Source organism: Lepisosteus platostomus, chromosome 6 (genome assembly GCF_059453375.1).
Source record: "Lepisosteus platostomus isolate fLepPlt1 chromosome 6, fLepPlt1.hap1, whole genome shotgun sequence".
Lineage (NCBI taxonomy): Eukaryota > Metazoa > Chordata > Actinopteri > Semionotiformes > Lepisosteidae > Lepisosteus > Lepisosteus platostomus.
The window spans coordinates 30,053,626-30,071,302 of record NC_142616.1 but is presented as its reverse complement, the minus strand read 5'-3'; the positions used below and the strand labels follow the sequence as shown (position 1 = coordinate 30,071,302).

The window sequence follows — 17,677 nt, the reverse complement described above, 5'->3', positions numbered from 1 at the left end:
AAGGGGGTTGGATTTTAATTGCATGTTTCAAAAAGACACCTTAGCAGCTTTATCATCAGGGTGATCAAACATGAAGGAAGCTGCTTGTTCAAGATCAATGTTTCATCTGCTCTCGCAATATTCCTCATCTCTTCCTGCTTTAATTTGTTATCAGGTGATAAAGACGTTCCCTTTTTCACTTCGACACACAGCGTTGTGTGTGGAAAGGTGCTGATGTGTCTCTCTGCTGTGTGAACAGCCAGTCTGGTGAGTCTGGCGGCAGCTGCTCTAGAGGGTTACAGCCAAGGACATAAAACCTCTACATAACTTCACACAATTGTCCATGTAGACAGCAGGAACAACAGAGATGCTTTTTGAAAATTAGTCTGCTGTTTTGTTTAGTGTTGTATTAATTGAACACTATCCTTACTAGACAACACCAGCAGGTTGCTTGGGCTCTGATCACAGAAAAGATTGGTTTCAAACACAAAACTGGTTTACAGTATAAGAGTAGATATAGATATCAGAATCCTGAACATCATATTAAAAGTTGGAAATGGGTCTGTCAAGGTAGACTTAGCTAAACTAAGGATCCTTATAAGAGTGTGCATGTGTGTACAGTTTTTCATTCATCTCAGGTCATAAGAGAAAAAGGCACCATTCTTCTCATAACCAGGTAATGAGGGGTGCCCAGTCCTCATATCAAATATGATTGATATCCTGCCCCTGGTGATACCAGCATCATGTTCAAACAACCTAAGCTGCCCAGTCCTTTCTTTATTAGCGCAGAAGTTTCAAAACCTATAATACTTCCGTACTGGGACACACTGGGCAATAGAGATCTGATGTGCCATACAAATACAATGGAGCAGGAACAAAAAAGAGGGGCTATTGATTTCTTTTTAGAGAATTATGTTTGATCCAGCAAATGTGTAACACACTATTGCTTTATCAAAGGAAACTGCCCTGTGAATACAGTTTTCAGATCATTTGCCACAGATTTGTGATCACAACGATTTCCTGTCATTCCCTGAGTGCCTGCTCTTTATTCAGCGGCAGTGAGCAGGCAGGGGCTGCACAGCTGGATATCCCGCATAGCCTCTGGGACTCTGCACAGCTATTGAGAATAAAAGAACAGCCCTAACAGCCACTTAAACCCTAATGAGTGACAAATGAGCCTAGTTACTGTACACAGAAGTGTTGCACAAAGGCACAAAATTTCAGAAATGTAAATGTATTTTATAAAACATATTTTTATGTCTCAATTACTTGTATAGAAATTATTTGCTGTCTGTAGAACATATTTCTACATGGCACATCAGAGTACATATAACACACACCTGTGTATCATAAGAAAGATTTAGAAGTTATGCAAAACATATCCTTGTAATTTATTCTGTGGTCTTTACAGAATGACATCAATGAAATCACAGAGCCCACACAAAAGGAGAAGTAGAGCACTGTTCACTTAGTGAGGAACTACAGCATCAGGGAAAGATGAACATCTGGAACTCCAAATTTATAATGAATGATACACAGCTGTCTCTGCACAGGATCTATAGTAACCCTACCCAACAGTTAATGCTGTATATAATAAATAACCAAATAAATATTGCTTCATTTACTGCACTAAGAACAACAAAAAAGTGTCAGACATCACCAGATTATTTTTAACAAAAAAACGATAGCAGACTAATACACAGAAGAGAATATAACAAAGACATCCAGGGATTGGTGACTGTAAACTGTCATTTCTTATATTTTTCATGCATTTCAACTTCCCTCTTCACAGAGTGATGACTAGTAACAGTGCACATCTATGTACACGGTCTCCGAGGTGTGACTTCAGAGAGCAGAAGTACCCCTAGACAGTGTTACCAGTCCATGTTTTCTCTCCTCAGAACTCCACTTTGTGTTTGTCTGACAGACAGAAAGTAATTAGGATGCAATGTGTTAATAATAGAGCTACATTACAAAAAACAACTGGGAATACAGTACCAATACAGAAAAATCTTAACAAAGTAATGTTAAACAAATTATATATAAATATATAAATATTCCATTACAGGATGAATTTGATACTTAACAATGCTTCTGAGAAAGCGGGAGGGTAATTGATAAAGAGGATTCGTTTTGAATATAATTATTTAGCTGTACGGTTGTTAAACTGGAGCAGTGTTCTGCGATTGAATTAGGCTGGGCAGGATATTGCTCTTGCAGGACTTTTCCTAATACTAATGGAAATTGTATTGAATTCTGCTAGTTCCTTCAGGACTGGGGAGAGAATCATGTATATTTGTCTTTCTGAATATTTAAATATAAGAATGCACTGCGTGCTTTATCATTGCAGCTTTGTTGTTAAGAGGTAATACATTTCATATTAAGTAACAGGGTTGAACAATGTAAACAATGTGATATCATGACACCAAGCATGTGACTAGACTCGCAAAATTAATATCTGTCCAAATTAAAACAAACCCCAACAAGAGCCTTCATGGGAAATGCAGACATGGTGGTAAATAACAACCAGAGGTCACGGACATCTTTACGCCATATCACACAACGTAAAATAATAGTGCTGCTATCTGGTTCTGCAATGATCTCATAAATGTGTCACAGGAAAACCTGATCAGGGCCCCACTCCAGTCCACAGCCTCTGCCTGAGCAACTCTCGCCCTGTCTTCTCCTCAGCAACCCAGAAAACAGCCTGCCAATCACCAGACTCCCCGAAACACCATTAACCACCAGAGCCCATGCTATATCGCAACCTGTGCTCCTGCTGCTGCTACCTTGCGATCAGCACTGCAGAGAGATCTGTTAACAAAACCCCTTACAAAAGCCTCATCTACATTATTCAAGTCCAGAGTCAAGTGCTCACATTACAACACAGTGCAGGAATGAAACTGTGCTGAGAGCTGAATACTCATTCTTGAGAAATAAAAGCCTGCGTTCCTTGATCTGGCTCTTCCACGGCAGCCCAGAGAGTCTGGAGCAGCCTGCCTCCAGCCGCGCACAGTCTGCAGCCCTGCACACGTACAGCAACGAAATGTCTAAGTGCACAACGGGCCTTGTCCTACAGGAAATGTAGGTTCAGACTCACATGGTTTCTGCGGGCTCTTGAGTCAGGCTGTTGGCCTGTCCTTGCTCCAGAGACTGCGTCCCTCCCATCCTCATCTACTGCCCTCCAGTCCCTGCCAGGGCCGACCTCCCCCTCCTCTCGGCTCGATGCGCGGAGAAGCACTGCGAGAGCTTGCAATCCAGGCACTGTCTTACTGCACTGCAGATGGAAACAGCTGCTTGCATCAGTAGCAGCGGCAGCGGCAGCAATAGCAGCAGGGGTGGCAGCAGTGAATGCAGCCCCTCTCCCTTCTCTGAACTGCTGCCAAAAGCATCTCCTTCTCCTCTGTCTACATGGCAGGCACGAGCTGTGTCTGCAAGCACACTGTCTGTGGCTCCAGCGAACGGCACAGGCAGGCAAGCAGGCAAGGCCTCTCGTCGAAGCTGCTACCGGGAGCAGGATTGTGGCTGAGGGATGCAGAAATGAGAGAGGCAAGTGGATGATGCACAAAGCACCTCCCCATTCAGTGCTCTGCCTCACATCTCCCTGAAGACCATGTGTGGAGGTTGGCCCGGGCTGCTGCATTCTCCCGTCTGAAAGGTGGGGAGACAATAGCTGACCCCCTGCAGGGCTGCCTGTCTGCTCCAAGGCCCTCTTGAGCGACACGGTCTGTATGCATGCTTAAAATTTCCATTTCTATAAAAAATGGGCTAAAAAAGCACCATTGCTAGCATGAGGGGATCCCCTCCCACTAATGGAACCTTCCAGCTCCGAAAACAAGCAATGCCAGAAGAGGAAAGGTAAACAAAGCCCTGTAGCAGACACCATACATTCTCACACAGAGAGCTCACCGTTCTCAAAGAGCTCAAAGGTCAAATAACAACCCCGCTCATCAATAACATCACCATCATTTCACTGATTTCAACCTTATGCCAAAATATGAGATTATTTGAATAAATAAGAGTAAAATGCTTTTTATGATTGAACAGTTTATTATTACATGTTTAGTTCAATGTTTTCTAAAAACCATAGTTTCTGTGAAACCCTATTGTATGAACAATCTTATTTAATTAATTGCGTGGTCCCGTTTAGCCTCAGGGCACCAATTTTTTGTCGAAAACCTAATTTGCTGTCACTCACATCGAACAACTCTTACATATTTTAAGGGCTAAACGAGTCAGCTCCTTGACAACATAGAATAGAAATATGATGCCAATAATAACAGAGCATTCATAGTCTAAATCAAATGGTTGGAGTTATTAGATGCTGCACAGGAAGGATTATAAATCTATTGTACATAGTTTGGAAAGAAAGACAAAGAGCTACAGTGTATGCTGCAACACCCCTCTACAGGATCCATGATGGACCCCCGAGCCTCTTAATTAAACCATTCAGTCTCACACCACTGGCAGTTGTTCAGAGACATATTATAAGGGCTATTTCATTTACATTTATGTGTTTTACAATGTAAAGAACAGGCTGTTTGTAAAATATATGGGGATGTGTGCTCCTGTGTTTTAGCTGAGCAAGTGTTTCATTATGAAATCAACGGGTAGCACAACGGTTCTTAAACCCCCCCACACATACCAAAAAAAAAGAAAGCCGATTCTCGGTTGTCATAGAAACCAAGGCCTGCTCTAGTTCTGGCCTGGGGAGACATACGCATGGTTGTCCCCATTGGGGCCTAGCACAGTCCAGACTGGCCCTTGGCCACAAGCCCAAAGACAAGCTTTAGGAAGTAGTAGAGAACTTTTGCTCTGTGTGGCTGTAGGCTGAACTGCCTCAGAACTGTTTCATCACCTGGACGGACACACAGATAGGCTAAGAGATGCAGGCTTGTGCAAGTGTGAGGTCCTTTGTGGGGTGGAACCAGGCACAGCCTGAGAGAGCCTTGGCCATAGGCTAAGGTGTAATGAGCCACTCGATGTCTGACTTAGTGCTCAGAAACTGCTGCCTGAATTTTACAAATGTCCACCTTAACGTCAAAATAATGAAGAAAACAGCAGCCTCACAGAAGCGATCTCATTTCACTTACAGCAATGACTTTTACAGCACCATTGAAGTGACGGAAAAGGACAAGATAAGACGACCTGTTTTTTCCCATGCTGTGATGTCTGCAGATTTCACATGTGCCTGCCTGTGCTTCCTGAATAAAGTTGGCTCAGCGGCTGCGACAGAGATAACAGCAGGCGGGATGAACAAGTGTTTTTTTAATGAGGGTATTTTGTTTTATTTTGCTGTAGATCAGCCTACCGCACTATAATGTCGCTATTTTATCTGCTTTGTCTCTCTAAATGTACAGGCTGAGCATACAATCTGACAATAATGTTTAATAGACGTATATGGCAAAATAATGCAGTAAGCCCTGTCGAATTTGGGTGAAATCATTATACTATCTGGTCCAATAATTCTGATGTTTTTAAGTACAGTTCAGAATTAATATGCCATTACACGCCATTTTAGCTCTTAACCCATTCCCAGTGGTTAGCTGGGTGAAGATGTGGCAAATACACAGAGGTTTCAAGGTCAGTAGAGTCAGGGGAGCCTTCAAGAGCCCCCCTTTGCAGGGTCATTTCACCCCGCCTTGGCAGCTCCGAGAGCCGGCTGCATCACTGACATTGTGCTGTCAGCCCCCTGCGAACTCCAGTCGCCAAGCACTGCACTTTGCACTTTGAGTAAGGGCAGCAGTCTGCACACAGACATGGCATGTTCTGCCCTACCATCTGTTATGAAATGATAGCTCGCACCAACTGTATCAGCAGAACAGGGCGACAACGCTTTCAACTCATTACAAGAACACCAGCTCTGTGTTGATACTGTACGAAAAAAAATCTTTGTGTGGGATTCGTCAGATTTATATTTTATTTTCATTTGTGTATCACAAGAATATAAAGGGGAAGGTCCGTCTCTTTCACTGCTGATCCCCGTCTTCTCTGATTCTGTGATAATGACACTGTTTAAGTCATGCCCCAAAGGCACAGAAAACATAGGTATAAAAATCGCAAAGCAATTTTCCATTAACAGCTGCCACCAGATAATCTAATAATTCCTTGGAAATTATGACAGGGCTGGGAGATGGACTTAGCCCTGCAGCCCTGCAACCCAGTTTATCAGTACTGATGGTGAGAGGGCTTATAATGAGATGTGCTGGAGAAGCACAGATAAAGAGGAGCACCTCATCATTAAATGGTCATTAATTCTCAAGGCGAGTGTTGATGTGATTTAGGAAAGACACTACATTGGAATTTAACGCCATCAAGCATTTTGTAAGACTTTTCTTCACAAGCAGTGACTGTGCAATGTTATTCAAAAAATAATTGGCACTCAATGTAACATGGGAGTAACAGTAAGGTTACAAAGCCAAATGTGCAATTTCCACTGAAGCTTGGTGTGATTGTCCCACTGAAAAGCCAGAAGAGTGGTCATACATTCTTCCTGTGAAATAGTTTTATAACCTTAGTACTCAGACATCTCATTGTCATTTTTACAGGTTGTGCCCATTATCTGGTGCAAATACCTTCAAACGTTAGAACTAGACTTTCGGCAAAGGTACCAGAGTAATCTTTTCTTTCCTTATTAGAACGATTTTCTCTGTACACTCAGCCATACCCTAGGGATGGCCAACAAATTTCCATATTGATCAGTGAAGAAGACCGAGGTAGTGTTTTTTAGAATCAACCAATGTGCTCTGCCATGAACACTTCCCAACCCAACCTGTGGTAAAGGACAAGTCAGTAACAAAGCATCTGTGGTTAAATTGGCAGTATATTAATGGGTTAATGTTTTAATATTCAGCATGTTAAAATAAGAGACAAGGGCTGATGAGATGCTGTATCCCTGGAGGACTGCTGAATACAGATCCCCATTTGTCATCCCTGTAGAAGTGGCAGTGGCACTAGGAGGACATCACTGCAGATTTGTCACACTCACTTAATCTCCCTGCAGGCTTCCAGTTCTCACTGGCAGTAGCAGATCGAAAATAAGATTGAATCAGGAATTAATTCCTTACAAAGGTGTGATTGTGTGATTATTTAAAATTGTTTTACCACTTTAACTCTCTGTTTCACTGATATTTCACCGTTAAATACAAGAAATGAACAAAGAACCACACTAGATTTAGTCAATGTGCACATGGGATCTAGTTCAAAATGTATACACAGCTGTTCAAACCTTAATCATTTTGCATACTCTACTGTTTTCACTCAGTGGTGTTCATTCCTTAAGAAGAAATTAATTTCTACAGTGATCTTCAAGTGACATTTTAGCCATTTTGTTTCAAGATTAAATTAATCCTGTTACATTTATATTCTGTAGCCTTTTACCTTTATAGCTGCATAGAGAGGAACAAATTATGTAAACCCCAAAGTTCACCTGACTTCTGACATATGTCAATTTTATCTTATTAGTAAATAGATGGATTGATGGATAGTAAATATGATGGATTAGTCACTACAGTGGTCAGATTCAGTTCTTATGATCAGATGTTTGAAGTTTCTGACCAATATGAGTTTAAGATTGCTAAATGGCAAGCTTGTTTTATTTCTCCCCCAAACTAAGCTATAGTAAAAAAGTCAAAGTTCCTATATATTGGAGGTTACAAGTGGATAGTTCAGGAACAACTTAAAGGTTTATTCCATGCTGAAAAGAGCAGAAAGGAACACAACTTTTCGGCTGTGGAGCCTTCTTCGGGTGTGCTAGTTTATCCTAGTGGATAGTTCCTGCTCATAACATCCATATATTTTAACTCTGGATTGTTTGTAAGATAATATTCTACATTTCAAATATTATTGTATAGCAATGTATTTCTGTTAACAGTGCTAAAACTGTTTGGCTGTCAATTGTGTCCTGAAATGAGTAACAAAGATGTATTAGTGTGTTGATGTAATGTCTCCTTGAAGTTACTCTCTGCATTACAATTTAAGCAACAAACCCAAAACCCAGGAACCATACAGCAAGGTAATGCAGGTCAAGTATAGAGCTTAGACCCTGTGTATATAATCATTATATACAATAGGTACCAAAAGCCAATAACTATCTCAGCTTCTTGTTAATATTTCAGACTTTATTAAAACCCATCCTTCAGCACAGCATATTCACTCTCCATATACTGTATGAAAAGCCACATCTTTCTTTTTTAGTTCAAAATAAATGCCCTTAGTATTAGATCTATTTTCCTTCCTTCCAATCTCTACACTGGGGAGTAGCTACTGAGCACTGGAGAACATTCACTCCCCCTGCTGTCTGCTCAAGGATTAGCACTACCAACACACAAGTGCCTTGATTTAAGGATGAGCACTCAATACAGTGCAATCTCACTGCTAATTATACATCAAAGTTAATTTTAAATGCCAATGTTAATGATAAAATAAAAGTTTAATGTTTTAATATTCAGCATAAATATCAATACCTGGTATCAAATTATTTATTTTTATATGAAGAAAAGAATTATGAAGGCCTTAAAACACCTTTAGAACATAGGAACATCATAATGAGTTACATTCTTGTTTATGAAGACCTTGCTCAAAACTAAAAGAGGTGAAAACCGTGCACTAAAACAATGTTTCTGACATCAGTGCCATTGGGACTTCAAACAACTCAAACCTTCTTAAATCAACCTTTTAGATGTTGAAATCTGGATCTGTAATATTCAATTCAGCAAAAACACACACAGTAAAAAATATTTGAGAAACGAAAGCCTATGATATGATCATAGAGGAATGTAAGGGACTAAATATATAAAGGAAAAGAGAGTTACCTGACACAAGTGTCCTGCAGGGAGACAGAAGAAGGGTCTGCAGAGCTCTCAACAGTGAAAGGAAGGAGGTAGAGGGGCAGCTCTTGGCTGGGTTCTGGTGTCAGAACTGTAGGGACAGAGTGTAGTTCTGGACTAGGTTCTGGTGTCAAAACTGTGGGGACAGAGCACAGTTCTGGACTAGGTTCTGGTGTCAGAACTAAGGGGACAGAGCACAGTTCTGTACTAGGTTCTGGTGTAAAAACTGTGGGGACAGAACACAGTTCTGGACTAGGTTCTGGTGTCAGAACTGTGGGGACAGAGTTTAGTTCTGGACTAGGTTCTGGTGTCAGAACTGTGGGGACAGAACACAGTTCTGGACTAGGTTCTGGTGTCAAAACTGTGGGGACAGAGCACAGTTCTGTACTAGGTTCTGGTGTCAGAACTGAGGGGACAGAACACAGTTCTGGACTAGGTTCTGGTGTCAAAACTGTGGGGACAGAGCACAGTTCTGTACTAGGTTCTGGTGTCAGAACTGGGGGGACAGAGCACAGTTCTGGACTGGGTTCTGGTGTCTGAACTGGGGGGACAGAGTGTAGATCTGGACTAGGTTCTGGTGTCAGAACTGTGGGGACAGAACACAGTTCTGTACTAGGTTCTGGTGTCAAAACTGTGGGGACAGAGCACAGTTCTGGACTAGGTTCTGGTGTCAGAACTGGGGGGACAGAGTGTAGATCTGGACTAGGTTCTGGTGTCAGAACTGGGGGGACAGAGCACAGTTCTGGACTGGGTTCTGGTGTCTGAACTGGGGGGACAGAGTGTAGATCTGGACTAGGTTCTGGTGTCAGAACTGGGGGGACAGAGCACAGTTCCGGACTAGGTTCTGGTGTCAGAACTGGGGGGACAGAGCACAGTTCTGGACTAGGTTCTGGTGTCAAAACTGTGGGGACAGAGCACAGTTCTGTACTACGTTCTGGTGTCAGAACTGGGGGGACAGAGCACAGTTCTGGACTAGGTTCTGGTGTCAAAACTGTGGGGACAGAGCACAGTTCTGTACTAGGTTCTGGTGTCAGAACTGGGGGGACAGAGCACAGTTCTGGACTAGGTTCTGGTGTCAAAACTGTGGGGACAGAGCACAGTTCTGTAGTAGGTTCTGGTGTCAGAACTGGGGGGACAGAGCACAGTTCTGTACTAGGTTCTGGTGTCAGAACTGGGGGGACAGAACACAGTTCTGGACTAGGTTCTGGTGTCAAAACTGTGGGGACAGAGCACAGTTCTGTACTACGTTCTGGTGTCAGAACGTGGAGGACAGAGTGTAGATCTGGACTAGGTTCTGGTGTCAGAACTGTGGGGACAGAGCACGGTGCTGGCCTAGGTTCTGGTGTCAGAACTGGGGGGACAGAGCAGAGTGCTGGGCTAAGTTCTGGTGTCAGAACTGGGGGGACAGGGCACGGTTCTGGACTAGGTTCTGGTGTCTGAACTGGGGGGACAGGGCACAATTCTGGACTAGGTTCTGGTGTCAGAACTCTGGGGACATAGCATGGTTCTGAACTGGGTTCTGGTGTCTGAACTGGGGGGACTGAGTGTAGTTCTGGACTAGGTTCTGGTGTCAGAACTTGTGATACAGAGCTTAGTTCTGTACTGGGTTCTGATGTCTGAACTTGCGATACAGATTGCAGTTCTGGAAGGGGTTCTTGTGCTAGAACTGGGGGGACAGAATAGAGTTCTGAGGTGGATTCTGGTGTCAGAAATGGGGAGACAACAGGCAGTTCTGGGCTGGGTTCTAGTGTCAATCCAGGAAGACAGAAAGACTGTTCTGTAAAATGCTCAGGAGTTAAGGGTTCAGAGTAATCCTTCTGTGCAGGCAGAGAAGATGCAGGATGTTGTTTACTGTCATCTGTCTGGGGCAGAAGGGGGGAGGGGGTCTCCGTGCAGTTCTGCGCAGGTCGGGGAGGGAGCAGGGTGAGTTCTTCTGGAGGGCTAGGTACCAGCAGGGAAGTCTCTTTCTCAGGAGACGTGGATGCCTCTTTGTTAAGGGCACACCTGTTGATGATGACATAACATTAATATTCTCATAGCTGCTCTGTAGACGATCTATGAAATGTCTGTTTTGCTCACAAGGTCTCCTTATGATAAACCAATACTTTAACTACAGGAAGATAAAACTGAATCAGAAAAATGACAATATTAAATCGTGTAACATATTTAGTTTTCCAGATATGGTCTCTCGTAAAAAATTGATTCTTAAATTTAAAGTTGCAGGAACCCTAGGTAATGTATGCATAACGGTTAAGAACTGGTCCACAATCAGGAAACACTATGACATCTTAAAGTGCATTTCTAATTGACAGATGTAGGCAGTGATTTAAGAGGAAGATATAGATCTCTTCCTAAGATTATATATAAAAAAATCAGTTTCTGATACCATAAGCAAACTATTTAAATTTGCAAGTGATACAAAGTTGCAAGTGGGTGTGGTAAACACAGAAGACACAGCAAGAGAATTACTGTATAGATTCAGACACATGGAAAATAAAATTTAACATTACTAAGTACAAAGTGATTAATACAGGTGGTAGCAAAATACATCTTACATCCAGTCTACAGTACATTGGAGAGGTTATTCTAAGGTGAAGTAAAATACCTGTGAAAAAGATCAGTTGCTATAAATTCTTCTCTGTCCTTATGAAGATAGTGTGAGAAATACACACAAGAAGCATACACACAGTTTAAATCAAGGGATGTTGTGCTCTGGTTAAAAAAACATTCGTAAGACCTCATTTAGAACCTTTTGAACAGTTTTTGGTCACCACAACACTAAAAGGACATCATAGCCTTTAAGAGTTCCAAGAAGAGCAACAAGAATGATTTCTGTTCTCAGGGTATACAGTACATTGCCATAAACGGATAGGTTAAAGGAGCTGTCAAGATCAAGTGAGATTGAAAGGAGATCTATCCCAAGTATATAAATTCTAAGGGGTTATGTAGGGTTATAGGAAACATTTCTTTACACAAATGGTTGTGAATATGTGCAACAGGCGTCCTAGTCAGGTGGTTGAGGCCCAAATTGAGATACTTCAAAGTTCTAGATTAACTTAGTATTAAACTGCCAAATGGATGGACCAAATTTGTATTTTTTATATTTCAGTGGCTGAAGCCACTGATGATGATGATTAAATAGTGTAAATGAGCAGGAGAAAAAGTATTAGCAAACACTGAAGCCAATCTACTGTACCATTATACCTACACTGTGGGTGTACTGGTCAAACGGAAATCAGCAAGCCCCTGCAATCAATCACACCGAATACTAAAATAACAACCGTGATAAGAAGATGCAAAAAACAGGACTTGAGGAGAACCTGGCATCCAAAAACACTTTTTCAAAGATAATTATCAGGTTGATTTACAGCATTCATTATTTGCTCTGGAAACAGAATGTATCTGTTAACACTTTTAAATACAGTTTCCTCATTATTCATTGTGATTAAAGTAAAAGCTATGTTGAAAAGCAGGTTAATTTTTTATGAGTGACACATGGTTTAAAGATTGTATGTCCTAATGCTTCACCTGATGGGTTTTTTTTTCCATTTCATTTTTATTGTTGTTGTTTCATAAGGTAATTCTCCTAAGCAGTAAAGCAGGGCTGGGTTTGGCCTTGGGCAATATCAGTAGAAAGCTGAGGCCTGCCCAAAGTGGGGAAGGAGAAATTCCTCATAAGTGAATTATGAAGTGTCAGTAGGCCAATCAGCTGCTGCTCTTTGAGGAAATCTACCCTAAAATAAATTTAAGCAAAGCTTCTACTTAGCTATACCCACAATGGGAAACGTCGCTCCAGTTGTCCTCTACTGAAAGCAATGTGTCCAGTTCAGTCACAGGAAAAGACTCTCTACAATTCGACAGGCCACACTGTACTTTTGGTCTGCAGCTATGGCAACAGTCTGACAAAATCAGCCCAAGGCACATTAAGGGCTTAGCTCAGACACTGCACCTCTAATCTGTCAGGCAGCTGCATTAGGATTATTGTTTCATCTCGTGTTCTAAAAATACACTTTTTAACACATTCTGAAAACCAGCAAAACAAAAAGACAAGTCACAATGGAATGTTGTTGAGCCGGTGGCTCCTAATCAAAAGAAAAAAAATGTCTTGATTATAAAAATCATTTGGTGAGTATAAAGAGATCCGATGAAATTTGTCTCACTGTTTGCAAGGCTATAATGATTTCTTGAGTGCAAATTCTTTACATCAATCAGGAATCACAGGAAGTTACTATATAAGGTAATCACCCAATTACTACATACTGCTACAGGCTGATATACTTACAGAGTTAAAACAGTAGCAGTATATTTATATATTTAATTCCACCTCTGCAGTGCAAGAATTTCAGAGAAAATATCCTCCACACACAGAACAGCAATATAACCCATTATATGAAACAAATTGTCCTGCAGACGGTTCTCAAACCCTGTACACATACTGAAAATAGCATTATGACATTGGTTATCTTGTTGCACTACATGTTGACATGGGCCAGACGCCTGTGTGCATCTGGGTTTCAGTGGGTTAAACCTTCAGGATAGATGAGCACAGGGGAGCCAGAATCGAAACAACAGCTGCAATTTGGACAAATGGGAGGAGGGGAGAGAGACAAATGACGTAACCTTCAAGTTTGAGCCAGCATGCTATTCAAAGACATTTTTCCACATTCCTTGGCATCTCCCGTATACTTGTGTGGGAGTTTCTACGCTTGTATGCTGTATATTATTATCATTATTGATATTTGTTTTCAGCAAACTGAATTCTGTCCTTACTGACCAAACTGTACTTGTGCTGTAACTGAGCCTTGTAGAAGGAGAGGAAGAGTGCTGTGTAGATACAGTAATAGTGCATTATAAATACAATTCCCCTAACAGGAATAAATACATCTAATCTCTGACAAACAGCTTGGTCTGTGTCCGTATTATTTTTAAACACTGTGTAAGAAAGGAAGATCACCCAGAACAGGAAAATGCTGTTTTTAGCAACACTAAAGATGCACTCACTTTCTATACTGCTGCTGGAGATGTACTTTTAGCTTCCTCAATATATGGAAGGGTGATAACTGTTATAAAGTTTTTTTGTAACTGCAACATAATTATATAACAACAGAGGGATTATCATGGACTGTTCAGAGTTCTGTATGTGTGGTTCAAGTGGGGAGAGGTGTAAATTAAAGCAAAACAACACCTAGAAGAATGGACATTTAAACAAAATATATATTGTACAGTGTGTAGTTCCACAGAGCAAACATCATATTTTGTTTTTTTGTAATTTCCTGAATCTGATGCACTTTAGAATTTGAAGCATTAATTCCACTAATGTAAATATACAGGAGAGATTAGCTCAAACATTTTATCGTGACACCAATCTTTCTTCTTTCTGCATTAATTTTTTTGGGCTCAGGCATTGTTTAATCCATACATCATCCATGGCCAATTCATGCTACGGACGTTCTCAGAAAGCTGGAACCTAACCTGGTAGACACAAGGTGAAAGGTGGAATTAACTTCACTATGAAGGAGGCATCAGTACATCACAGGGCACACAGGCATAACTTAGAAACACCAATTAACATGGTGAGAGGAAAAAATCTACAAGACAATGAAGGACCATGCAAACTCCATACTACAGGTATCCCAGTCTGGATATCAGGTCCCAAGAGCTGTACGGCAGCAGTGCTAACTACCATATCCACAGTTCCAAATGCTACCACAATTTTGAAAAGTTATTTGGACAAGGAAAACTAAAGCTTTCTGATAGAGCAAAAACATTTCCAGTTTAACTAAAAGTAACCCCTTAGGTCACATGTTCTAGGATGATATTTCTTTTAGGTCATGTATATTCTTTTTTTCATATATTAACAGTAGTCTTTTATATCAACGCAGCAATGGAAACTTTTCTGAGCAAAACTGCTGAAGTGCATTTAAGAGAAGATGTGGGTTTGCTCTCAAACATAATATCCTGCCTCAAAGCGAGTTTCCCTACTCACTTCCATTCACAATGCCAGCTGTGCCAGGCTACTTTGGCAGCCAGAGTGCCAGAGTGCTCTTGAGGTGATGGAGCAGTCCAAGCTCCCTCCAGCTGTACCGAGATTCCCTTGTCTAACCCCTGCACGTGGACGAGCACAGCAACTGTCAGACTCCCATCTCATACACACAGCCTCTGAACATCCACCAAAGAGCACCTCAACACAAAGTACCGTCTTTCCTTAGTTCCTCACTGTTTACAACGTGTGCACTTCCCCATTGTCACAGCCAGAACACTGCTGGGAACAGCAGGCAGGAAGGACAGAATGCCAGCAAATTCCTCAGTGAAAGACCTCCCTTGTTCTTCTGCTCTTCTCACATTAATTCCAGTTTGCCTTGTCCTGCTTTAAGTGCGACAGCCTGACTGCACATAACTAATATTTGTAACTTATGAGAAAATTCAAAAAACACAAAACAGGAAAAAACAGGTCGTACCCTGAGTCACTGACAGCATACAAAGATTTTTAGGAAAAGCCCGAAAACTTTAAAAAAATCTTTAAACCACATTCAGCACCACGAACAGCTGATTTTCACACTTACCCCTGTGAGTCAGTATTTTATGCCATCAGTTACTAAAGGCTGATTTCACCATGATGAAAGCAAATCACTTTAAATCCTCTTTGAATGTCAGTGATGCAGAAGGCACGCACAGTGCAACAACTTTTGAAACTCTTTGTCTTGCTTTTCCTGGCCCTGGAATGACTGCTCATTGAAAATCCTTGGGAAAAATTGACCCTCGTGAAGAATGAACGTCAGCCTAAGCAGTGTCCCGTGCGAAGGCAGCCGAGGGTGAGGGTCTGGCAGAGGGACAGGCCCCTTGGAGGGGGGCAAGCAGGCCCGGGAGAAACAGACTCGGAGCAGGCAGACTGCAGGGCCGGATCTCTCTCCCAGCCCCTCCCCACAGCTCCTCCAGAGGGATAGGGCAGCGCCGGTGACTGACAGGCAGCAAGTGCTCCAAAGGCATCTGCTCTGGCTCCTGAGGCCTCCGCAGGCAGAGGGAGCAGGAGTGAGAGAGAGTGGGCGAGAGAGTGCGAGTGGAAACTGAGAGAGAAAGTGCAAGGGAGAGGGGAGGGATAGTAAAGGGACCGGACACATGGCAAGATAGAAACAAGAAGGGAGAGGGGCTGACAGAGAAAACAAGGAGAGGAAGAGAGGGAGGCAGAGAGAGAACAGACACACAACATGCTTATGGGCACAATGATACTCAAGCACACGGGCCCACTAAGAGCAACAACCTCAGGACTTTGCATTGTTATAGAGCTGTTCCTTTAGAGACTAATTAAAGACAGACACTGACAGACAGAGAGCTAAACACTGCGTTTTACAAGGAAGCTTTCAGAGAAGACATGTGATTTTCAAAACTGTAAATACTTGTGAAAGGTCTCGGCATCAGCTAAGAACAGCCCGGGGCATGTGCCTCCACGGCCAAAACAATTTCAGGGACTTCCACTACACTTCTAAAAATTGACATTCCGATATGCAAAATATTGATTGAAATACATCCACGTGACCTGTCTAAGGTATTCTTAAACGTGCTTCCCTAAATAACAATCTCCACAAAGGAAAAGTCAAACACCAAAGCACAGCCATAATACTGTACATTCTGGGAAACCAGGAAAAGAGGCTTGAGGTAATGTCTCACCTAAACTGCTGTATAACCTTCTTACTGAATCTCACTCTTCTATCACAATGCTAAGCCATTGCGGGAGAGGGGGATCACTGGTCTTAAGGCAAGAGCACCCTCTAATGGTGAACCAACAAACACCACTTTACAATAACCTTTCCTGCCTCAGTTCAGGGTTTTAATTGAACCAAAACCAATTATTACTTTAAAATCACTGCATTTAAAGCATTCATAAGTTACATGAGAATAAGACACTCAACCTAAGAAATTAAGGGAAATATTCATTGGCCATCATGAAACAAACTATGCACATAAAACTATGCAATTTAATAGCCCTTGGAAAACTAAGATTGATATCTGCTATCTGATTGATATCTGATATCTAGGTAATATGAGGCTGAATTCCATAGCCACCCTCATGAATTAAAATCCAGTTTCATGCCATTTTATCTAGTTAGATTTTATTGCTCTGTACATGTGCCAATGTACAGTATGTTAATTTAATCCTGTAAGAAAACAAACCTCAGCTGGACAAAACTCAAAATAAACTTCAATAAACTTCAGGACCCAAGAAAGGATATTTTAAAGGAACTACCACAAGTATGAGCAATGACAATATCTGCAATCCCTGAAATTTCAATGTGGTGTTAGTTTCTGTGCTATTAAAGTGACAAAAATTGAAACTATTTCAATGTGAAACTAAATCCACATTCTTTCTGGATCTCCAAAGCCTGGACCTGTATTTACTTGTAATTATTTATTTGTCAGTGGCAATACACAATTTCCACATTCCTAACTAGTTTAGATACATTTTATATATAATTTAGATCCAATTTAATTAACATCAGCAGTCTCCTTGGAAATCTGTAAAAAGATGCAAGCAGCAATATGCATTTTACCACCTATAACTCAAAATTTGCAATTAGTTTTATCATTTTCTCATTCATTAACAGTCCTAGTGCTTTGCCTGATAAGTGTGTCATGTTTCACAGTTTTACAGGAATTATTCAGCTTCCTGTCGATTCAGTGTCAAAAATATATACTGTATTTTTTGACAAGGCGCCCTTGTATTCAACACCTACATGTGTTTCCCACAGGGAAACTAAAACTACACAGCACTGATGTAAAAACTCAGTCAAATAGATGTTAATATTTGTTTTTCTTTAAAGTGTAAATCAAACAACATTTTTAGAAGTTTTTAAAGAAAATCTTTCTCATGTCCT

The 17,677-nt window shown here is 41.4% G+C and overlaps 1 protein-coding gene across 25 annotated transcripts in view; it reads right to left on the bottom strand.

Moving 5' to 3' along the window:
* Window positions 1-17,677, bottom strand: part of tacc2 (transforming, acidic coiled-coil containing protein 2) — a 73,022-nt gene that overhangs the window by 31,222 nt on the left and 24,123 nt on the right. For 21 of the 25 annotated variants that reach the window (XM_088635275.1, XM_088635261.1, XM_088635265.1 and 18 more), the window contains one exon: window positions 8,793-10,811. The exons of 2 other annotated variants lie outside the window; for them this stretch is intronic. In XM_088635275.1, the coding sequence (XP_088491401.1) occupies window positions 8,793-10,811 (2,019 nt within the window). Of the gene's footprint in view, window positions 1-3,079; window positions 3,726-8,792; window positions 10,812-17,677 lie in introns of those variants that run through there. 2 more of the 25 variants (XM_088635286.1, XM_088635287.1) reach the window with 2 other exon arrangements.